This window comes from Siniperca chuatsi, linkage group LG10, assembly GCF_020085105.1.
Source record: "Siniperca chuatsi isolate FFG_IHB_CAS linkage group LG10, ASM2008510v1, whole genome shotgun sequence".
Taxonomy (NCBI): domain Eukaryota; kingdom Metazoa; phylum Chordata; class Actinopteri; order Centrarchiformes; family Sinipercidae; genus Siniperca; species Siniperca chuatsi.
Window position 1 is genome coordinate 18,138,201 of NC_058051.1, and position 25,058 is coordinate 18,163,258.

A 25,058-nucleotide genomic window follows, 5' to 3' on the forward strand; every position below is an offset into this window, starting at 1 on the left:
CCACACTAGCGCTCTTAACTTAATTTGCCTCCAGATTAATAATCAGTAGTTATTTAATATGGTCAAATATTTATGCAGTAGGCCTAACCAATCAATCATCAGGGGCACAATCATAATTTCATTCTCATTTTCAAATATGCCGCCTGCTTAGCGCGTCACCGCGGTGCGCCCCAGCCCATCTGATTCAATGACTGAATGATAGAGCCGTGTTTGGATGAGGCGGAGCGCACTTGCTTGTGTTGACACTGGACGGATATGCGGCGATGCTCTTGCGTGTGAAAGCGTTTGCAGCGGTCTCTAAGCAGCTACGGAGAGATTTCGCCTCGGATGAGAGATTAGGAGGAGGAGGAGGAAGAGCGACCAGCAATCAGAAAAAAAATAAAAACCCCGATATCTTTTTGTCCATCGCGTCTACTCGGTGGCGGCGGCCCGTGGATTCTCAGAGGAAGCCGGGGGCTGGATTTGAAATGTCGCAGGGATGTGCTGGTGAGTCGCCTGGTGCAGCAGAGCTTGTATGGAGCCCATTATAAAAATCAGCGAATTAAGAAGCAGCCCAGGAGAAATCTTGTAGCCAGGGATCCTGTTGAATAAATGTTACTGACACATTTTCGCTTTACTCACGCAAATAGCCTACTGTACATGACTGCCTGCATAGGCCTAACGCTATATGTTGATAGGCTAATCACCTGGACTGAAGGCTATTTGTACTGATGACCATGGCGCTGTTTCTGCTCTGCGCTGATCTATTATTAAATATTTATGAATTCTTGTTTCCTGTCTCAGGAAATTCAGCTCCAGTGACGAGTCCAGCCTTGCTATAGCATGTAATTGTTTGGACTAACAGAACTGTGATGTTGGATTAATACTGTAGGTCCGCAGGCATCACAGTGTCTCTTCCATGTAGGCTACGCCCCATGGAAGTGTCACTGCTGATGCACTAAGATATTCTAAATAAAGATGCAAACATGACATTTGTTTGTAGCTGCTTGTCACTCCCCAGCTTATTTTAGCTTACAGTAGACTACACAGTGGTACCGAAACTCATCTGCTGCTGCTGTTATTCACTCAGGTCTTTTTTTTTTATGACAGAAAGCTTGATGATGAAAGGAGGAAGAGGAGGAGAGACGTGGAGTGAGCCCTTCCTGGCCCAGTACAGGTTTTAATTAGACCCTTGCAAAACCAGGTACCTTACATCTAGACCGATGTAATGCAATTATAATAACAAGGAGTAAATGTAATTTACTAACAATGTTTTTCTTCTTTCTTCGCAGTGACGTCTGTGGTCAGGAGGTGATGGCAGTGCTGACTGAGCTTCACCATCGCTCCTACCTGTTCCTACAGATGGACACCCCCTTCCTGTACGCTTGAGCCTGCACTCAGCGCTGCCTCCTTCCCCTCCTCTCCTTCTGCCTCTCCTTGCTCATTTCCCACCTCTTCTTCCACCCTCCTCATCCATCTCTTCTCTCAATCCCTCCATCTATTTTCCCCACACTGAATTTCACTACATCTACGATATTACTTTATTATGGCGTGCTGTGGGCGCTCTCTAGACTCCCCGTGCACACTAGCCTTGCTGGTGGGCTTCCAGTTTGCCTTTGTTCTCTATTTCTCCCTTGGGGGCTTCAGAGGCTTGGTGTCTGTCCTGGTGCACACCACAGAGCCAGAGTTTGATTACTCTCGGCCTCATGACGTCTATACCAACCTCAGTCATCTGGGAGTACCGCCTCCCCCGCCTCGCAACTCTGGCACTGGCCCCCCTGCCACGGGACCACCACTGAGAGACTGCCAGATCCCCTCCCCACTGCTGGGTGAGAGAGAGAGAGAGAGAGAGAGAGAGAGAGAGAGAGAGAGAGGGGTTTAATGTGTGCTGTTTTATGTAACACATGCATATACAGTAAAATGCACAGTGAACAACTGTGTGACATTCTGCTAAACCGTTGGTCAGACAAAAGCCAGGCAATTAATACCACTTTTAACACTAATTTCCTTTCCTTTCCTCCAGTTGGACCTGTGTCTGTCCATCTTTCCTCTCCTCTGTCCCTGGAGGAGATCAGACAGAGAAACCCGTTAGTGTTGCCAGGTGGACGCTACCGGCCTCCAGACTGTGAACCCCGGCACCACACAGCGATAGTGGTACCGTATCGGAACCGGCAGACCCACCTCCGTGCTCTCCTCTACCACCTCCACCCCTTCCTGCAAAGACAGCAGATCCACTACAGCATCTATATAGTACAGCAGGTCAGGTTATGTATGAGTGTGTGCTTTATGTGTGTGCGTGCGTGCTGGTTTAAAATGTTATTATCAGAATGTTTTTCACAGTGTCTTTAAACAGCTTGCACTGTCTCTCTCCACAACAAAAAGCATCCTGTTGTGCTGGTGTAATGTCAGTACATTACAAGTGTAATACTGGTGTGTTACATGTGTAAATATTCCTGGCATAATAGTAGCATTATGTAATACTGGTATTACTGGTGTAATAATACTGTGTATTACTACTATGTATTATGACATAATGCTGGTGTATAACCATTAATATTGTAATATTGGGGTACCATTAGTGTAATATTTGTGTTGCACTGGTGTATTTCAGGTGTATAACCAGTCTATCACTGTGTGATACTGGCATATTACTGGTGTAACAGCAGTTGTAACACCTTTGTATTATTGGTGTCATCCGAGTATAATGCTGGTGTATTATTGGTGTACAGTATAACCTGTGATATACTGGTTTAATACTGCCATACAAAATATATTAATCAAGTGTTGCAAACATCTGATTTAAAGGATCAGTTCACCCAAATAAACCATACCAAAACATATTCTCTCACTTATCTTTTGTGGTACATATCCATTCACATAGTTCTGGTTTTATCTGCAAATAAAACCAAAATGATCTGCATGGCTACAGTAGATACTTAACACATACTGTGTTTTTTTTAGAATGAACACGTTCATATGAAGCTGTGTGTTAACCTCTGTCTCTGTTTCTGACTTCAGTGGGGGAACGGTACTTTTAACCGAGCCAAGCTGCTGAATGCTGGGGTACGGGAGGCCCTCAGAGATGAAGACTGGAGCTGCATCTTCCTGCATGATGTTGACCTGCTGCCTGAGAATGACCACAACACCTACACCTGCCACAAGCAGTTCCCCACACACCTGTCTGTGGCCATGGACAAGTTCAGATACAGGTAGAAGCATGGTGTGTATGTGTGCTTGGATGGACTTCTATAGAAATGTATTGTGCTGAGACATTATTTTCAAGATTGCACATTGGTGATGTGACCCTCCCAGGCTGCCGTACCCACAGTACTTTGGTGGGGTGTCTGCAGTGACCCCAGACCAGTACATGAAGATGAATGGCTTCCCTAACCAGTACTGGGGCTGGGGTGGAGAGGATGATGACATTGCTGCCAGGTGAGGAGAGGGTGAATGGCGCAGAGGTCCACATTCTTGCAAGATGACAGAGTGAAATCTAAACCGTGCATGTTGACATGTGAGGTGTGCACTACATGCACGGCCATTTCAGCCTCTCCGCTTCTTGTACTTTTTTACCGTCTTTTGCTCTACTCATTCATCGTCTCTCTCATGTTTACAGTTTCCTTCCTCATGTTTTCCTTATCTTTGACTTTTATTTTATGTGTCCTAACATCATCTTTCATCTTCACATCCCCTCCCACTGCTGTGGCTTTGCTGTGTGTCTCTTGGAGTGGACTCAGTGAGTATGCTCTCATGGATTAGCTCGCAGATTTGGGCTGGGCTGCGCGCTTAAGAGTTTTCAGGCAATTTTCAGGCTCATCTCATTTCTGTGCTGCGGTCCCCTCTCTCCACTCTCTGGCTCTTCTATCATTTGCCAATCTGTTATGAGAGATACTGAATGGAACAAAAAAAATGAAAATCAAAAAGCTTGCACTAATTATTACATGGGGCAAAACCACAAGAATATTTCTCGCCTACTTTTTGTAACACTTTGCCTTTTGTGCATGATGTTTGCTACTTAAAGTATATCATATACTGGACATTCACAACATTAGTTACACCATGTTTTGATTGACTTAGATAACTGGGGTGGTACACAAGCACCAGAGATGGAAAAAGGGAACCACAGTGTTTTCCACCACCTATAGGCCATAAAAGTATGTCACCCACAATTCTATGTTTGTTTATTTTTCTGCTTTTAAATACCTTAGAAGCTAGATGTACTCAGATTGAGTATTGCTGTTGTTTTGAGTTATAGAAAATAGCATGAATAGTAAAGTGCTAGGCTTTGTTGATCTAATATTATCCTGACTCTGAGATTTAGTTTTCCAGTTTTATGACTGTGAATGAGAATCTGCCATTCCTGTTGACTCCTGTTGTGTGCTGCCTATCCAGAGTACGTCTGTCTGGCATGAAGATCATGCGCCCTCCAGTGGCCATTGGTCATTACAAGATGATCAAGCATAAAGGAGACAGAGGCAATGCGCAAAACCCACGCAGGTACAGATGGACGCACTCGCAGACACACAGAAATTATGTAGGGATATTTGTTCCTAATTCTGCGGGGCAATTGGAATGTTTTTGAACTACAAAATAATAATTTTCACATTAGCAAATAAACAATCACTTGTACCACTAGTATGACTTCATTCCCATTGCTGAGGACAGGCATCAGAATAATGTTGTCTTACTCTTTTTGTCCCAGCCTGTCCTATCTCTAACCCTTCGCATGTTGAGTTTTTACAGTAAAGGTTGTTTCATTTTTTTGCTGACTGTTTACTACTAATACTAGTACTGGGGATTTTCCTCTGTTGTGCCAACAATTTCTACTGCCTCAGGCATGCTCATTGGTTTTCAGATTTAAAAAACACTTGTTCTTGGCCATAATGTTCCGGAATGATTTTCTTGATTATAAAGACAAGCTCCCGCAAATCAGCTGTAGTAGCCACAAGTCACATTCACATGGGAATAAATCTCGAACATAAATAAGACTGACCTTGTTCCTGTGTCTTTCTTAACTTTTACGGAGAGGTCTTCATGTGGTATTGTTAATCATCTCATCTAACTCTTGGCAAGACAGCAAATTAACACGTTTCCCATAATGTCAAACCATTTCTTTAAAATTTGACCCTGAAATGCACACACACACACACACACACACACACACACACACACACACACACAAACCTGTGATATTATGTTCGTCTTTCTAGATTTGACCTTCTGAAAAGGACCAGACTCAACTGGCGCTCTGACGGCCTCAACTCTCTGACCTACGAGCTCCTTTCCAAAGAGCTGGAGCCTCTCTTCACCAACCTCACTGTCAACATTGGAGAAGACCCCCATCTGCCCCAGGGGAAAGCACCCATCCCTTTGAAAACAACAACCCCTGTCCACCAACATAGCACCAGCAAGACCGGAGGCACAGCAAAAGAGGAGAAGAGGCAAGAGAGCAAAGGGGCTCTGGCAGTAAATATGACTGTGGCCAAGCTGGTTGGTGAAAAGACAGAACCTACCCAGTCAAAGGCAGCAAATCAAACAACACAGGAGAAGACAGGTGTGATGAAACAGGATGAGGTGTATAATAAAAGGACTGCATCACATCTGTAGCTAAAAGTGGCTTCCCCCTTCATTTTGATCTGAAAGACAAAATGGAGGAAAGCAGTGTAGATCTGTTCTGTTGTGGGACATAAAGTGCACCAGCTTTTTGTGCTCAGTGCAGGTTATGGATAGTAATGAAGAAGCCACTTTTGTCTACAGGGGTGCATTCAGGAACAAAACTGAGTCCCCTCATTCACTGAGTGCGACTCTTGGCTCTAGTGACTGACACAAGTCTGTGGTCACGCTCACGACTAGTTTGGGGCCAGAAGAAGAACGGTGAAGGACTGAGTCATGTCCCCATAGAGGTCAAAACAAACTAAATGAAAATGAGACAGCAAATATATAATTCTTGCTCTTTTCCAGACATCGCAAGTTGTAAGCAACCCATCTGCTGCCAGCAGACCTGCAGCTTTTCATCCAGTTTGCTCCCCAAAAACTGCTGCTGTCAGTCCATCCCACTCCATGGTGGGTTTGTGTTTCTGTGCCTTTTCTCTTTTATGTGCATTTTATAGACCAGTATAGTTGCTTTTAGACGCTGACCTGGGGTTAATTTTACCCCTCCTGCCTCGCAGCAACTAAAGCTGATCCTATGAGAACAAATGATTTGTTCCAGGACTGTCGTTTTATATTTGTGTGCATTGATCAAGTGCTGACCAACTCCATAGTTATCAGACAATGCTAGAGTTTATATTTATATAGAGACTTCTGTATTTGTTTACTGATTTGTTTGACTCGTCCTTCCTTTAAGTCTGGTGCCTCTCTCTGACATTTAGTTTCTAGACAATCAAATCTTATGGGAATCTATCTCTGTAACCACACAAGTGAGGAAATATTATCATGACTATCTTTACACCTGTCAGATAAACATAGACTTGGCATGATAGTTGTTGTCTAGTTTGACTATAGTCTCGATACATGAATAGACCTGTGTTTCTGATATTATCTGTGATTTTATTATTTTTCTTTTAGATTAGTCAGGTATGGGAAAAAAAGCAAACTTGCAGACAATATTGTAGGTATGTGACTACACATTTGCCAGTTTCAGATTGTGATTGTTTTGATAGTAAAAAAGGTCATTAGTTACGGTAAAGCACTGTGTATAGATCTAGGTCAGCTTTTTACTAGGCCTAAGGACTAAGGCTAAAGACTAAGGCTTCACGTCTTCACAGAGGGTCTTTCAGTATATTATGAAAGATCCCGGTGCATCTAAAAGCTATAAATGAGAGTCTGCCTCTCCTTGTCTTCATTCGCTACAATGAAGCTTTTGTGTCTTGAAGGAAACCAGACAAGTAAGAAGGAAACACGTGTATTAGATAGAAAATCAAATAATTTTATTCTGAGGGCTGCCAAATTATGACATGCATGTACGTAATTTGTGTTGACAGATCAATTATCATCTACTTCTATGATCTCAAAGCCACTTCATCTCTCAGACATTATTTTGTTTTTCCATATCAGCCATTTGGAATGTATTGTTTTGAGTTTTGAGTCGTCCTAGTTTACCTTTTGTGAAGGAGGAGTTTATCAGGTGAGCTTAGTTTGTGGATGGGGACCTGATCACTCGTAGGCCATAGGATTTCTTGCTGCTATTTGACTAGGGAAATGGTTAATTGTATTATTAATTAGCTTGAAAAATTACATATTGTAACACAGATTTTCTGGTGTGGAATTGTGTTTTATCATACTAACAGGTAATGTATTACTCATGCTAATTTGAATGTATTTAATTTATAAATGTATTTATTGAATCACTGATAGAGCTACAGACTTCTGAAGTGCATATGTGTTTTAGGGGTTGATACGCCCTTCTCCATTGTAGAGCAGTTTATTATCCCTTTATAATATATTTCCACATTTTTTATGTTAACATTGTGCCTCATGAAATAAGACCATATTACTGAGGGATTGAAGGCATGCTGCTGGGTTATATATGAGCGCCCTCAAGTGGCACACTCTGACAAGCACCAGCCAAGAGGAACCAAGGACTGAATGAAACTGCAGTGTTGTGACTTGAATGTTAATCATTAACGTTGGCCATTCACAGGTTTCAGCCAATCAAATCTTTTCATTGCTCTGTGTGGACCGGAGGGTTTCTCGTTTGCTTTGTATCACATGATTGATCCTGCCAGCTTAAAGGTGTAGAGCAACTCTCTGAATTTCACTGGTTAATAGAACCAAAAACTACATAGTGAGTGTTTTATGAATGGATATAGTTTTATGGAAGGAATCTATGTTTATTTATGATGAAATATTACCTGTTTTAAACAAAGAGTGCTGTGCAAACAGATTGTCTTGACAGAGTACATTGAGAGAATAAAGCCTCATTTCTTAGCTTTATACTACATAATTATTTAGTTGCATATCAATAGATAATATATCGTCCATTTATAATATTGACTGGGACAACACCTGTATGAAGCAGTGACACACTGAAAGCTTTTAAGGATGTTATGTAATCTCAACAGAATAATCAGCAAACTGTGTTACCTGGAGATTGTTCTATATTTAATAAATAGGCTAGTTTTTATAAAGGATGTTTTCGCATAAGTGTTGGAAATATATACTGAGTAGTTGAAAGCAAATTCACTAAACAGGATTGGGACTTCATGGGAGGACTTTGGAAGTTCATTTGATCGTGAGTTCATTCTGTCATTATACTCCCATGTTTGAGAAGTGGGATGTTCATGTATTCATGGCAAATGAGACGTAATTATTACACATATGATGATCACATATAATGATGGACCATGGTATTTGTATCATGCGATGATACAAAAAGACCTGTTGTCATCTTAGGTTGCCTTATTTATTGACCTTGTCTTGAAGATGAAAAATTGTGTGCGTGTTTGTGTGTGTGTGTGTGTTTGTGAAGAGCACAAGGTCATCAAAAAAGGCAACAGAAGCAGTGAACTATGATGGACAGTGTTGTGACAGAAATATGTATACCAATAAAAAAAACATAATCAAAAATGTGTCTCTTCCCATCATGAACTTACCAAACACATTTACTGTACCAGATGCTCATGCTAACTGGTACATTAGCAGTCATATATCATCATTAACACATGCTGTAGAGCAATTTAAAACTGCACTAACCTGTTACATCACCCTGTGTACTGCAGGCCCCAGTGTTCTATGTGGGCATAAAGAGCAGGATTAAAAAGTTAGATATGAGATCATACCTATAAATAGACAGTAACCCCCCAGCTCTCTATGTTCGATCTGTTTCATGATCTAAAATGCTGTATGACTCACCAAGAGAGGGCAAAACAAAAACTCATGAACTGGGTGGACAAAAAGAGCACCTTATAACCAATCCCAGTGCAACACCAACAGAGATTACAGCCTCAAATAGGACCATAGAGGTGAAATAACCCCTGATAGTCTCAGCAACACCTCAGTATTAAAACCCTCGCAAATGTAGTATAATGTTGACACTGCTAGTCTATTGTAACTAACAGGTTTTTCTGTTATTTTGTCTTCCCCTGCATGATAGAATTTCTTCAAAAAAAGTATTGCTTTAAGATAGACTATATAACTTTAGTTGAACAGCAACCACTGTGGCTATAGGTGACAATGACGGGATAATGGAAAAATTCTAAAAACATAGTGTAACAGTAGCACAAGTAGGGAAAAGTCAGCAAAGTGACTCAGAAATGTTACACACCAATATCTCAAGTTAGCTAACATTAGCCACTATAAGCTACTGGTCTTACCAGATCAAGTAAGGCTGTAGCAGCAAAACTCCTAACTGTATTTTATTCCTTACAAACTCAACTTTTCATTTGTAAGAGGAAGATTGTGTTATTTGCTATTTTAAAAGTTAAAATAGTCTCAATTTAATAAATATTGAGGCTGTTTACTAGCTAAATCATTGTACCATATTTTTGGTGCTTGATGTCACGTGGTTCTGAATGCAGTTACCACACTTTCTCAAACAGCTGGCAATAAAAGAGAAAAGTTTAATAAGAACAAGGTAATAGTGAGATAAACTGTCTATACTAAACACCCATTATGGATAGATGTGTATCCAGTATGAAATGTTGGACCTAATGTTACAAGACATCATAGGGTAATATCTTCATTTAATGTCGTCACACCTGGATGTCTTTCTGTGGGATGTTCTGTGATGCTGTCAGTCTGTAATGGCAGCAGTGACAGTTTAGTTTGCACTTTCCATCCAGTAGACTGACATGCTGGCCTGCTGAAGTGACCGTGGCAGGCAGACGTAGAGGGCTGAGACAGCCTTTAGTTACCTCCTGTTGCTGTATGGCCTAGGAGACACAGCTGACCTCTCATACCCTCAGCAATACTTTAACACACATACACATGCAAACAGAATGATATACATGATATACATGGTGTCTTAATGATATTACTTTAAATAATCTTTGGAACAATCGGGTAATGGAGAGAGATAGATAGATAGATAGATAGATAGATAGATAGATAGATAGATAGATAGATAGATAGATAGATAGATAGATAGATAGATAGATAGATAGATAGATAGATAGATAGATAGATAGATAGATAGATAGATAGATAGATGATGTGTGTGTGTGTCATAGTCAACCAGTGTGTTATGACTATGACACATATTGTACAGTATATATACATATACATATACACGCATACACTTACACATTGCTTAAGGACATTCTATTACATTGAGTGTTCAGTGGAAAGGTCTTAATCATAATATCTCCATAACATAGTGACGAAGGCCAAACTATTTTAGATCAAAATTTGTTTTTGAAGAGGAAATTTAATGTCTGATTAATGACAGGGGGAATCTAAAATTTTGCTCTGCAGTCACTCTTTTAGTGTGAATCATTGCCACGCATCAATGTGAATATCCATGATAGTAGGTCACAACATTTGGTTATATAACCACTCTTAATGTTCTGCTCTGAAAATCATCACATCATTGGATATGGAAATAAGAGATATGAGAGGATGTATCAAGATCCTGAGGCATCACACGCATAGGGGCTAAATGAAGAGGAAATGGGATCAGCCGTCATCGTCGTCAGGGTTGGACCCTCATCCCACGGCTGCTCAGCTGTTCCTGTCATCCATATTTGCAGCCTCAGTGGACAATTTCCTCAGCCGCAGGCCCTCTCGGTGCTCACAACAACACATAGATCAAGTGAATTAATTCTGCTATTGTGGCAGCACACTGGAGATCTAGGTCATGCAGTCATGGCTGTTTTTTTTTTGTGGATGTCAACATCCTCCTATCCTCCGACACAATCTGACCTTGACATTCCCAGGTGATTTTCCACAGAAATGTGTGTGTGTGTGTGTCTGTGAGCCTGCTCCTGTGACAGAGTGTGTGCTGGCATGTGTGCCAACATGTCTGTGGATACATGTGTGAGTATGTGCGTGTCTCTACGTGGGTATGAGTGTTTTATTTGTAGGTAGCATAGGTACGATGAGATGTGTTATGAAAAAGAATGAGCCTGCTGTCTATACTTAGGGCTTGCCTGCGGCTATGTGTGCATGGTAGAGAGGAAGAGAAGATAGAGAGCACAGGAGTGGATGTGGGAGGGTGAGCAGAGTGAGAGAGGCAGAGGGAGGATGACAGAGAAGGGAGTAGGGTGGGAGGGAGAGGAAAGGAGGAGGGAGGGTGCAGCGAGGGGAATATGACGCACGCTGATCGGCTCTGCTCGCTGCTGATTGGCCACGGTAACTGCCAGTCAGAGGAGCTGGGAGATAGGCACTGCTAGGAGAGCAGATTATGAAGCGGAGCTCAACTAGCGGCAGTCTCCTTTCATTGTCTCAATGGCTACACACGCATTCCTCCTCTGCTCCCTCGCCTTGCTGTCCGCTCTCAGCCGGCCTGGGCTCTCCTTCACTGAGGAAGTGCTGCAGCCGGGACTCATCTATGACGAAGTGCCTGAAATCCTGGACAGAAGGTAAATCCATCCTCTCTATGGCTGTGAACAGAGGAGGGGTGTGGGGGTGGGGGTTGGGGGTACAGGGAAATGCATGCAGGGATGCTGGGATACTGATGTGTTCTCTCAGGGTCTTTCTTTCTCTCCTTCACCTCCCTTCCCTTCTCCTGATCTCACCTTGGGTGTATCACAAATCGTGAATGCAGGCAGTATTGGTGTATCAGAGAGAGCTGAGCTGCGAGGCTTTGTTTGTCTCAGTCTTGGGGACTGCATCAGACGTTGCTCATCGATCATGGATGGGGCTGTTGTCTCTGTACAGTAGTGTTGGTCTAGCAGAAGGGAGCTAAAGAAGGCTGGGGCAGTGGGCCTGCAGGAGAGGTACAGAGAGAGGGAGGAAAGGAGAGAGGAGAGAAGAGGGGAAGCAGCATGGAGGGGAGGTAAACAAGGATGGGACAGGGGGGAGAGGAGATGATGCATCAGGGATGGTCTGTTGGGGTCTGTTTACTGATGCAGTCATTGAAAGAGAGAGAGAGAGGGAGAGAGAGAGAGAGGAAGAGTGGAGAAGGGAATTCTAGCCGGGCCATGTCTGCATAATGCACATGCAGTCCTGCAGGTCAAATCTGGATAAAATATTCAGGGATCAAACCTGGGGCACTCACAACAGTGTCACAGGGACGGGGCTGAGCCGGCAGTCAGGGCCTCTGCTAGCACCAGTTCCTGCCTGCTTACAGAGACATCAAGGCAAAGACCAATAATATTGTGCCAAAGCCCTGTAAGGCTATTGAAAGTATGCCATGCATGGTGGCTCACACAATCCTTAATAGCGCAAATGCTTTAAAGACATAATATTCTGCGGTTTCTGACACAATGCTCTTTAATCATTATTCAAACAATTTGCCTTATTATTGCACTTTCAGGAAAGTAATACACAGATACAAAGTATACAAGATTATTACTGTCATGCTTTCATTTATTGCACAGTGTTATCTGTACACACGTTTGCAAGTCGAGGGCACAGATAACTTGGATTTAGAATTAAATACAGAGACTCATGGGATTGCTCTCATTCCAGCTCAATCTAGTGTTTGCAAAACCCTGACAGATCCCTATCTCAACTTTTTACTGCAGTCACTCCAACAGAGAAAGGCTATATTTATTTCTCCTGGGATTTTGAGCCTATTCCCTGGACCAAACTTTGTACGTAACTCTGCAACGTAATAGTTGCAGTCCCCAGTCACAGCTCCGTTCTCGGCTCTGACACACTCCAAGATGCTTATATAAGAGCAGCCTTTCATGCCTTTCATTTCAGAGACCTTGTAGGGTGCATAACATTGGTTGGAAATGCAAAAGGAAAGGTACAGTGAGTTAGAAGCCTCTACTGCTAAAGAGAAAATGTTCAGTAAGCGCAATTTTCTGTGGTCACTGACGAGCGTGGTACTATGACAAATATGGAATTAGACTAAGATTGATAGCCAAGAGCTTTACAATATTATTAAAAATACTAGCCTGAAAGGACCAACTATATGGTTTTTACCCCATTCATTATCATCCAAATACTTTCAAGGATATGTGTTAGAAGTACATTTTAGAAATAGTGATGTCTTTCCTGTAGACTTTTGCCCTGTTTATAACAAAATAATTGGAGTTCAAAACGTCATACATAATTTGATAAATTCTCCATGTTTATACAATTTTATATAATTAATAATATCTATGGTAGCAATTATTATGAAACAATCCAAGCATAATACATTTTTGCTGAAAATGAATATGATCCCAATATTGGTAAAGTTCAGGGGTCCAAAGACTAAGTTGTAATTTAGTCTATCATATGAGAGAATAAGAGGAAAACTACTGCAAGATGAGATTTTGCAGCTGTAGTTTATAGTTGTTTGCAAATGAAAATGACATTTTTTTGACACTGTTATAAGCTTTTTTTATTGCAAGACTCTGAAGAGAGCAGATGGAATTAAATGAATGTCGTGCAAAGCTGATCACAAATGTCATAATGAGTAGCATGAACTTCAAAGATAAACAGAGTAGATGTATTTTCCAGAATTACTAGATAACAAAGTGACCCACACAGCTTTTGATAGATTGTTTTAAAAACATGTCTCTTGCCAACAGAAAATGAGTAAAGTAGAACATTTAAAAAGCAGAATAAGATTTAAAAATTAATCAAGTTTTAGATATACAAGTCACACATTTTAATTACGATAAAAACTTCATTCAATTACCAATGAAAAGCAGTGTTTAGTTAACCTGGCCCAGTAAATTTCTCAAATTATTACACAAGTTAGTTAAATATGACCCAATTTCTAGAGCCTGCTACACACACACACACACACACACACACACACATACTCAAGTTACATTACATCATTCCCACTATCTAATGAAAACTGGCCACTGACAATGTGTACAAAGACTAAATGGGGTCAGCACAATTAGACCAGCGCAAGAATCATGCATCTTTGCATATTAACTCATTCTCAAACTACAAAATAATCATCTGGAATTCTGAAAATAAAAACACTTTTTTTAAACTACAGGTAACAAGTAAAAGATGCTTCAAAGCCACAAACTGTACTGCAAGACTTACTCTTACATGCATATTTGTCAATCAGCAGTGTAACATAGTGACACAGTGTCAAGTTTGTTTGCTTAAATTTATCTTAAAGCTTTTAAACACTGACAACCTGACCCAAATATAGACACAGATTAGAGGTCAAAGTATTGGATTTCCAGTGGAAGATTGATCAGTGATCCCTTTTCAAAGAAAGGTTAAAAGTCCAACAGCCAATTTTAGCAATATTCACACATTATTTAACTTCAGAGTGAGAAAAGATCAAAGTCAAAGGCAAATAATCATGACAAGAAATATGTGCTATTGACCGTTTCAATGCAGTCATGATGTTAGGATGTACACACCAGCAGTGATGCATTTGATCTCAGAGGCGTAGGAAGATTTAGATAACTCTAGCGCTTGACCTGAGGTCAAATTTGAAGCTGCAATCAAAGCTACACTGAGGGCTCTGAGCGGCATTTTAGTAAACTCTTAATCTGCACTAATATATCTATTAATAGGCCGGCACCTGCACAGTGTGGGATTAAGACATGTTTTCCTACCGTGTCAGGGACACAATCATTTACCCAACCACTGAGTACTTTTTAATGAATGAAATTAGAATATACTTTACATATACCCTCAAAAATAATCTCTGAGATAAACATTACTAGTCCACCCTGTACATTGTGAAATACTATCATAGCTGGGTTTGAAAATTTAATGTAGGCACAATATAAGGAAATATGAGTACAAGAACATGTAGTCTGATACACTGTTGATATACACAATGACAGTGGCTCTAGGCTGAGAAACCAAAATCTAATCACTAAAGGTCCACAGTCAATTGCTAAATATTACCTTTTGTGTTCTAGTAATATTTTCAATGAAATTTGTAGTTTACAAAGAACTAAATGAATCACATAGAAAATAGTTAACTACTGTACTCAAACAAAACTAACAACTAGCTGTCACTCCCCAACACTGTTTTCCTGTAGTAGGACGTAGAGGCTTGGATGGGCCAATCCTGGTTTACAAAGAGTCAGTCAGAGTGCAGTAGCTCAGCACTCTGTGGTAGCAGAGGCGAAGAGGATTTGTTTACAAGTTTGGGGAGCAGCCACCACACCTTCTCTCTACTCAGCAGCACACAGCAGAGGCAAAGATGAGGGATGATAATCAGCTATCCATCTACTTGAATAAGGATGCCCAGTGAATCGACTCAGTGAAAATGTATTGATCGAGATACCATCAGTAGCATAGATGATTCTCATTGTTGTTAATATTTAAAAGCCAGACACTTACTTACCTAAAAATAAATGTACTCATAACAGACTGACAGTCTTCATAATGTATTCAGGTTAATCTTGTACTGGTGATTTAGATTTATGTTATGTGCAGGTGCATGTTTGTACACTTGCGTGCGCACATATTTAGGGTTGTGTGAGCCAAGGAGTGGCTCTGGCATGGCTATGATTATATAAAGGGCCTGTTCAGCACCCAGGCACCGTGTGACAGGCTGAGCCAATGACGGGGCCGCAGCAGTCCTGGGTTGCTGACCTCGCGAAACTGGCACAGGAACAAACGACTGGGCTTTAGTTAGCACTCACACACTCACAGACTCCTCTGGCTCCTTTCAGCCAGCTGAGGCCTGGGTAGGTGCAGAGGAAGGAGTGCTTATTCACTTGCGTTTGGGATGGGCTGGGGGGAGGGTTGCATATGCAGCTTGTCTACAATGACACAAACCGTTGTTAATCACCGACTGTAACAGTGCAGTGTTTACATGAATTCATAAATATGTAAATCAGATATGAAATTTTGATGTCTAGGGGGCATTTTTAACCTTTATGTTGTTATACGTTTCACATATCAGTGCAGGTGATAAGTGAGCAGCGTCCAAGTATCTACCATGCTGCTGAGGTTTCAGGCACAACTGCCAGCTGCCAAAAGCACTGTGCCTTTGGCAGCTCTTTCATATACAAACATGCTTACCCAGCATTCACCTGGGCAAATGTAAATATTTGGATTTACCATATAAGTAAACTTTCATATTGTTACCCATGAAATAGTAGATGCAGATATTGCATACAAGCAAGTTCATAGGAATGTCTACACGTATGTGCCAGCATGTGCTCACACACACACACACACACAAATCCCAGAGAGTCTCTAATTTAGCCAATCATGATGCTTACGTTGGATGTGGTACCCACATGGACACACACAAGTTTGTAGGTTGAAGAGCTTGTTTACAGCAAATGACAGCTTAGTACCTCCCTGCTGATCACTTACTCACTCACATTCTACAGACATCATAATGTAGCAATCATTATCTGTTCAACTGGACTGAAGCTTATTTCAATTTAATTTACTGAGGAAACCCACCTGATTACTTTACAGCTGTGTGATAGGTGACCCGAAACAAAGTCAAGAGTACAGCAACCTTTTTTATTAACAATAAATGAGTATAAAAAATAATAATAAACAGTACAACAATAAGATTATTATGAGTATAATATTGATACTTGATACTATTTATACTGGTGTAAGTCCAATATAATAAATATGAACAATTCAGTGAATATAGATCTAAGAAATAAGTCTAATAAAGAAGAAAAGTACATGTTTATGTTTGATTGTATTTCATGAGGGGATTCCAGTTACACAAATTTAACTAAATAACCTAAAACTGCTTCATTCGGCCAGTAGGACTTAACTCGATTATAATGGTCATGGTAAAAGTCAAAATTTACTGGATGGGTGTACAGTAAGTCACGATTTCGGAGGTCAGTTCAGATGTATTAATTAGCACTTGAACTGTCCATAATGCTGTCGACTCTGACATCATGCCTTAATCTCTTTATCTTGTTCAGGGCCTACGGCTCTCCATATTTGGGCTCCAGTGGACCTGCCCTGTGCTTACCACTAATCCTAATCCATCTGGCACTAAACTACACAATATTGCCCAGGTGGAACTGCACCAGACGGGTAGATAACTGCTCCAGGCTGCTGGTAGTGATATGTCTGGCATCCTACCCTAAAACTACTAGACACATGACCTCCTAATACCTTTTCATTTGTTATAGCTGCTGCCCAAGTCTGCTCACCTTGTTTTGATCTTAAATTGCACTGCCCATCCAGGATCAATGAGTAAATTTTGTAAAATGTCAGAATGGACTAGAGGGATGCATAATTTCTTCATTCTGAAAAAATATGTAGACAGCTGTGTCTGAGATATTGTGCATGGCATCCACAGATGGCATGGATGAATGAGTCAACAACTCAGCCCTTGAGCCAATCAGAGAAAATGTCAAATGATGGATCTTTTCACGTCACTATAGTGACATTTGTTTGTTGAATCTGAAAATCCACTCCAACTATTTGAGATTTTGTGCATGAAAGGCAAATGAGAAAATAAATGTTATAAGATACATGGCCCCATACTCCCTTCACATTATGGAAATAAGAACATGAGAAAAAATGTAGCTGAATGTGTATGTAATTTTCTTGCAATCACCAACAGTAACCCCACAAGCCTCATAATGTTACAAATTGAGATTACATGTAACTCTCCCCTCACAAATCACAAGACTGCACTCTACTGACTTTTGTTGAATCGCTATTTCCTAACCCTTTTTTTATTACAAAATGTAATAGATAACTTAACTACAGTATATAGGGTAGTTCCACCAGTGTCCCGTTCACCAGTTGAGAAAAACAAAATGTGAACAGTCCTAGACAACAGTAGTCACACCTCTTGACTGGCTTTTGTGTGTTTAAATTTAGCATAAAAATTCAGGTCATCCTCAGTCTAACTTGCATATCTTCTAAAAAGGCCTTTCCTACAAGATCACAGCATTACTATTCAACCAAAGATAACAAAGATAACAAAGACAATATCAGTCACAGATAAACGTCTTTACAGACATTGCTTTTGTTGTGCTGCAATTCATAAAAATACTTATGACCAAACCTGATAAACAAACAGACTGAAGTAATGCCTGGTGACGTCACACAGAAGACAGACACTAGTTGTCACTCCCACAGGTCTACCTTTTTCAAGCTCAAAACTGGCTATTGTGTGAAGAGTAGCAAATCAGAACAGATGATCACTACAGACAGGCATGGACAGACCACACAGTCAGAGCATTGGGTGGACAACAAGCAAAACTGGCAAGTCAGCGCTGCTCAGTCAGCCCTTTGCTGGCATATTACGTCTTTGATTAGACAGTTAAAAGGATCAGCCTAAGCTTCAAGAAGTCCAAGGCTATGCAGGGTTTGGTTAAACTGAGAGCTTGACAGCAAGGGCAAACACGTGGCGGAAAAGAAAATAGTTTGTCCTCTGTTCCTTGTGCACTATGTAGGTCAGCCCTACATCAAAGATCAGTCATTTAGTAAAAGAAATACACCACACAAATACTGAATTCCTGCAACACAGACACCAAGCGAACCTATTTACATTGTAAACTGTTAATAAAATTCTGTGGGCAAAGTATTCTGAGTTTATACTGAGTGCTCTGCAGTTGTGCACTGTGTAGTCCCGTGTAAAAAAAAGTTTTTATGGATCGTATGTGTTGCAAAATGTGTAATTTAATAAGTCTGTTTATTTTAACATTATGGTCACTTTCATACATATTCAATACAACAATATACTTACACTATATTTATGACTAAATATACAAACATTGACAATACAAAAACTTCTACAAGTTTATAAAATCCATTTTACAACATAATATTCTTAGAAGTGTTTATGTATATATATATGACTAGCCTGCAAAGCTGTTTTTTGTTTCTGTTTGCTGCAGCAGTTGACAATTAACTTTCCCGTTCAAGGGAAAATGCTAAATAAGCACCGCGTACATATTATGGAGCATTATCAAAAAAAGAAAAACCTTCAACATTTCCCTGCATCTTGTGATCGCAAGACCTTATTGCATCTTCTGTCTTTTCCACAGCAAAGAGGACCCCAAACAAGCAACAAGAGTCACATCAAGTAAGTAACAAATCTGGTGTGACACAAGGCCTGATTCAATCAAACCTGCCATGGTAATTTTGACGTGGATGTGTTAGATAGATAGTCTTGACAAATGTCATTCTTAATGCTAGAGACATCTTTGCTACATTGGAATACAAACAGATTCTGAAGTGTGGTGTGTGTGTGTGATACAAACACCTCAGTGGCAATTCAGATGTGTGGCTATATTTAGGCCCTTTGACAAAAACACAGAAGAAAGGAAGGAGACATTCCTTTTAAATGATATGATCGCAAATCATAGGTTGGTGGAACGAGATGAGCAGTATTTGTAAACACTGAACAGTACTACCGTAACTGTGAAATAAACTGCTGATGAGTCACACTGATGACGCAAAACAACTGGAAATAGATAGGAGCCTGAGCACCGAGGTGTACGCAGGATCTTGTTGTGCTTATGTGTGTGTGTCTGTGGCGTGTGTGAAATCGACTGAACCTTTATGATTATGTTGCAATCTGCAATGCAGCATTGCAATCAGCTTAATATGTATACTGATATAATCTTTCATGGTGCAGTAATGTGTGTACGTGGTTTCAGGTCAAGATGGTGGGTACGGCTTAGAAAGTGAAGAGGTTATTTTGACGCCTGAAGATGAAAACCCACTCAGGAGAATACTGCAGGTACGCACTCTCTATTCCTCTCTCACTATCTCCACCATCAGCCCTCTATCCGTATATACAAACACACGCACAGACACACACACTGGGATGCACGCAAGCAAAACAGAGCATACTCACTCAGCCACACTTTGCTTGACCTTGGATATGGAAATATTGTTGGTCTCACATTCACCAGAGGTAAAACATCCCTGACACACATAGGACCACTCTGGCTGAAAATTCAGTGAAACTATATGCTGTATCAGCTGATGCATCCAGGCACATCTACATCGGTTTCATATAGATTAACTGATTTCTTGGAGGAACCTCACCGAAGCTACAGTAGTCAGTATTGTAGCTTTTAAATGTTTTGGTAAATGTCATCTCAGTTACCTCGCATTTCCAATTATTATTCAAATACTTTACATTAAACAAACAAAAACATTATTAAGAACCACTTCATAACCACTGTGACTGCCACTTTTCATGTCTTGTAAAATAGTGCTGGATTAGCCCAAATGCCCCCCAATGAGATGTGGCCTTTGAGCAAAGAGATTAAAAAAGCTAGAGGGGGCAGTTTCTATCTGCACAGTGCAGAAATGCAGAAAAACAGCTACCACACTATTACATGCAAATTTGGAAAGCTGCTGTTTTCCACAGAGAATACAACACTGCTCCTTCCTCATTTGAGATTCAGTGGTGGTTGGAACACTGCACTTTACAAATTACTGACATTTTATGGTCAGAATGACAAGTTTAAAAGAACAGTGATTTTTTAAATTTGAAATTAAATATCACAACATGCATAAGAGGGAGGTTCAGTAGGCTATGCACCAAAGCAGGCTTGCAAAGCATATCAAGAGCTGGTAGGTGGCGATATGCACAGATCGCACTGATGCATGGTGTTGAAGAAGAATGATCTGACTGAAATAGCTGCATAATGTTTATTGAGGAATGGGATAACTTGAATGTATGGTCTTTATATCTGTGTCCCTGTTCAGTGGCTGGATCCCCCAAAGTCTGCATTTCTGGACTGAATTCCTGCTAGTTTATGACTGGTCTTAACACATTTTGGCCATTTGAAGTCAACTTCCTGGTGATAAACTTATTGATTCAACAGCTGAATAAGATGGCACAAATGCACTGTTTGTTTTGGTCTTTGTGACGCTAGATACCCGTATTTAAGAGGGAGCAGGATCCACAAAACCTTTAGGGCACACACCTTTTGTGGGCTACATCCTTTTAAGTATCCAGCCCCTGAATTGGGGCACACCTTATGTCAGTATGTCACTGAATAAAAATATGATCGCCCTCTAGAGGACAGTCACAAAATGCAAATCTGCTTCTGCCCACACTTTGGTTGCCAGTTCACTGCAGTTTCTTTACTTCTCCTATGCTTAATCCTTTCTTCATATGTTTACAGCCTTTTAACTGGCATCAGCCAGGGATGTCTCACAGTAAGAGGAAGCTGCTCCAGTCTCTGATGGGGCCTTACGGCCCACTGAGCGTGTCTTACAATGGGAAGACCTGCATTCTGTTCAAGGCAAAGCGCCTGGCAATCCGCTACAGGAACCATACCTTTATTGACCTGACTGAGAGGGTCTTCAACACCAACGCACCCGTAGACACTAAAGGCTCCATCTGCACCAAGGAGAAAGCTACGTAAGTCAAACCTGTGACAGACAGGGTCAGAAGTACAACTTGTGTTCAAGGAATTCATTTTGGTTTATAGTGAATCGTTGCACGTATAGGCCTAGAGAAGAGAGATGACATTATGACATGGATGGACAGGATGGAGGTGTGCTAGACAAATATGACAAAAGCTCACTTATCTACATACACAGCCAAGGAATCAGCATCGGTTTGATACTACTTACTATTAGACATGGAAATAGAAATAAAATGATCTAAGGAAATGCTAAGTACTCTATCTAGAAGAGACTAATAGTTTAATATTTGCTGTGGTCACTTGAATTTTTTTCTGAGTTACTGTGTTAAAACAGATGTTTTAATATTAGTCGTTTTGTTTTGCCACAGGCTTTCATTGAGGTTTGGTGATGTGGAAGACTTGCGAGGTCTAGTAATCAGGTAAAGTGCACATGCTTACTTTAAATATTTTCACTGACCAACATCTTAAAAAAATAGATATCTAGGCAGAACGTTAAATTTATCACATTGAGCAGTCCATTATTGTATTAGAATATACACAAGTGCACATGTGTGTAATTAACATTGTTTCTTCTGCCAGGCTTCAGATGTCAAACACTTTTTATGAGGCAGCTGGTCAAAACTGGTTTACACTAGACAGTGTTCACATCCACTACAACTGGACCCAGGAGGCTACCTTCAATGCCAGCGAGGTCTACGCTCCTGCCACTTCATCCTACCATTGCCAACACGTCAGCAGCCTGCACAAATATGACACCCTGCTAGTGCCCAGCTCCCACACTGACACATCCGCTAACTGGCACATCACTTTCACTGATTTCCAGGTACACAATCGCACAAGGGGCACAGCCTTCGTTGTGTAACTCTTCTAGTAATGTCTGCACATTCACTCTATTATCATAGTCTTTTCCCCCTGTTTCCCACATGTGTGCATGTGTCTGTATGTTTGCCAGCCATTTCCTTTTGTGTTCCGCCTGTTTGGCTGTCAGTCAGTCGGTCTATCTGTTTACCGTCTGTTTGGCAGTCTGTCAATCTGTCTGTTCACTGTCTGTTTAGCTATCTGCTAGGCTGTCTCAACCTGTCCATCTGCCTAGTGTCTCTGTGCCTGGTAAGCCCAGTAAGAGCCAGTTGCCCTCTGTTATATTAGCCTAATCTCGTCTTTCCGCCTTCTCTCTGTGTTCTTCCAGATCCAGGCCTTCAATGTGCAGTCAGACAAGTTTGCGTCGGCTAGTGACTGTGCCACTTTCCTGACACCAGCCATCCTGATGGGCTTGGTGACATCTTTGATCCTGCTCCTCGTCTTAGCCTATGCCCTGCACATGGTGGTACACCTCAAGCACATCGACCGCTATGAGGAGCACAAAGCCACCGTTTACTTTCCCCGTAGTCCAGAGGCTGAGTTGCCAGACAAGAACAGCCTGTGAAGGAAAAAGACCTGGAGGACGACAGGGGAGAGAGGGAGAGAGAAAGCTGAGAAGCAAAGCTGAGGGGAGTGCAAGTGAATACAAGAGTGGAAAAGTATCCTCCACAGAATATTTGTTCAACACAATGACAACTTTGCCTGTTTATATGAAAACCTTTTAAGTCTTAACTACTTTAAGTAAATGCAGACCGTGGTCGGATACTTTTTCCTCTTTCCTCATTGACCTGCATCTTGGCATCCATATTTTGAATAAGGCCTTTGGATGTTCAAGTCTCTTCCTGAGAGATGGTTCATGATCCTAATGTCAAAGGTCAGGGACAGTCCCGGGGCCCTGAAGGGCAACAGCATATACAGGCCTTTACCCCAGTCAGCCATTAAAACCACAAAAGGCTAGCACCTGTAGCTAATACAGCTAAAATCAGATGCTCCTGATTATATGTATGTATTATATGGCTCACAAGTGTCATATTACAAGCTTCCATCACACACATTGTCTTTCCAGCTTTCATTACAGTGTACTTTGTCTAATACTGCTGCAAGAAATATATACTTCAAACAGCCAGTTTTATAGCTGAAATAGCCGTATTAGCTGCATGCCATAAAAGGCTGGTCTATCTGGGCTAGCACAGTGTTTCCTAATAATAAGGAATACAGAGAGTCTTGCATGACTTGCAGCTTAAAATAATCAAATATGGCACAAAGTAGAAGGAGCTTGAAAAGCTTTTGAGTGTAAGTGAAGGGAAATATTGGGAACCACTGGTCTAGCACCTGGCTGGAGTGAATGGACCAGCACTACTGGCCCTTCAGAGCCTCTGGCATCTCTCACCCCACCCCTGAACAAGACTGCTGCTTGGGACTTAACTGTGAAACAGCCTTTTACAGACCAGCCAGACAAAGGGGGTTCTACAAACTAGCACAACACTGGTTAGTTGCGAAAGCACTAACAACAAACTATCAAAGACTATACAAGGAACTTTGCTGCACAAGACTGCCCGTCTGAGGGCATGGCAGGAATGCAGGTCTTGCGATGACTTGACTCTCTGAAAGTCAAGTGTTTGGACAAGGGAGGCCATGGGTCCTCCATCCACACCACTGGGTTTGACTGCCAAAGTGAAGCTACAAAGGAGTTGCCATAAAATATGGTGAGAGACAGAATGAGAAAATGTGAAAATGAAAGCTAACAGTTACAGCTATGTACAAAACAAAAATACATACATGTACAGAAGTGTCACTCTGCGGAGGTCTTTTTTATATACAATGTAATCATGAAATACTATTAGGTACAGGATGACTATGCTAATCCTCATAACCAAAAGGATATACAAAGCTGTAGATACAATTAAGATCTCTATATGATCATAGCTGTTTACTTTCTTCAAATATTGCACAACTAATAAACATAGGTACAAATAAGACATTGTGCTATGAGGATTGGTGAAAGTATCAATGCATATGATTTTTTCTACAAAGTATTAACATATTACACTGTCTGTCTATTTGTTTTAAGCTGGACCTGACAATGTCAGGTCCAGTTTCATCTAACTGTACATTACAGTACAAATTCCTACCATAGAAGGACGATACTATGGAATGCCGTCCACCCACTGGGACTTATAGATGCCATTATTATGCCAGAAGCCACACTAGCAGCAGTAACAGCATCAGTAAGTCATTACTACTGATAAAAACACTCAGCATGACAGTAAATAGATATCTTAACATTCGATATGGCAGTTCTGTCAATCTGTAGCAGTGTGAAATGTGTTCTTTGGTCATTAATGTATCCTGCAAACTATGAAATAAGAGGAGGCGGTTTGTCCAAGGACCAACCGATGTAGACTGAACAATAAATGATATTCAGAGGAAAAGGTGTGTTGTGTTTATATGTTAAGTAGTTGTTTTGTACTGCATACAGGAGCACCCTAATCACATATTTTGCTAAGGTTTTCCTTTTGGTAATTACAATCAAACCGGTACCAAACCCTACTTTAATTGCATAATATATTTCCCAAAATGTGTCGTTACTTAACCCACAGCTTTCCAACCCAACGTCCAGGTCTTCTGCCAGCTCTGTCTCCCCTCCTGAGTGCCATCTGCTCTCTCCTCTCACCTCTCTCTGACCTAAAATGTCAGTACCCCTGACTGGGACAGTTTACCCAAAGGCACCTGTCCAATCAGACACTTTCAATCATACTTCATAGGCAATAATAGCCATATGATAATTTGTAGTCTCAATAAGAGCCACATGTCACAATGTCATCTCTCTTCTGCTGGTCATAAGATGCTCTCTGT

The 25,058-nt window shown here is 41.0% G+C and overlaps 2 protein-coding genes across 4 annotated transcripts; both read left to right on the top strand.

Annotated features, from left to right (window-relative positions):
• Positions 1 to 187: 187 nt before the first annotated feature.
• On the top strand, positions 188 to 8,547 carry b4galt3 (UDP-Gal:betaGlcNAc beta 1,4- galactosyltransferase, polypeptide 3). 3 transcript variants are annotated; one of them, XM_044209812.1, is made up of 8 exons: positions 189 to 486; positions 1,090 to 1,183; positions 1,272 to 1,808; positions 2,003 to 2,238; positions 2,998 to 3,188; positions 3,292 to 3,414; positions 4,372 to 4,476; positions 5,190 to 8,547. In XM_044209812.1, the coding sequence occupies exons 3-8, from the start codon at positions 1,526 to 1,528 to the stop codon at positions 5,584 to 5,586; spliced, it is 1,335 nt and encodes a 444-aa protein (XP_044065747.1). In that variant the 5' UTR covers positions 189 to 486; positions 1,090 to 1,183; positions 1,272 to 1,525; the 3' UTR covers positions 5,587 to 8,547. The 3 variants fall into 3 exon arrangements, with proteins under 3 accessions (XP_044065749.1, XP_044065747.1, XP_044065748.1); XM_044209813.1 differs by having other exon boundaries at positions 1,094 to 1,183; XM_044209814.1 differs by lacking the exon at positions 4,372 to 4,476 and having other exon boundaries at positions 188 to 486.
• Positions 8,548 to 11,265: 2,718 nt separating this feature from the next.
• Positions 11,266 to 24,634, top strand: atp6ap1lb (ATPase H+ transporting accessory protein 1 like b). The gene is made up of 7 exons (XM_044209827.1): positions 11,266 to 11,498; positions 18,999 to 19,036; positions 19,614 to 19,696; positions 21,099 to 21,337; positions 21,713 to 21,763; positions 21,924 to 22,167; positions 22,531 to 24,634. Exons 1-7 carry the CDS (start codon positions 11,365 to 11,367, stop codon positions 22,765 to 22,767), a joined length of 1,026 nt encoding a protein of 341 aa, XP_044065762.1. The 5' UTR covers positions 11,266 to 11,364; the 3' UTR covers positions 22,768 to 24,634.
• The last annotated feature ends 424 nt before the right edge of the window (positions 24,635 to 25,058 follow it).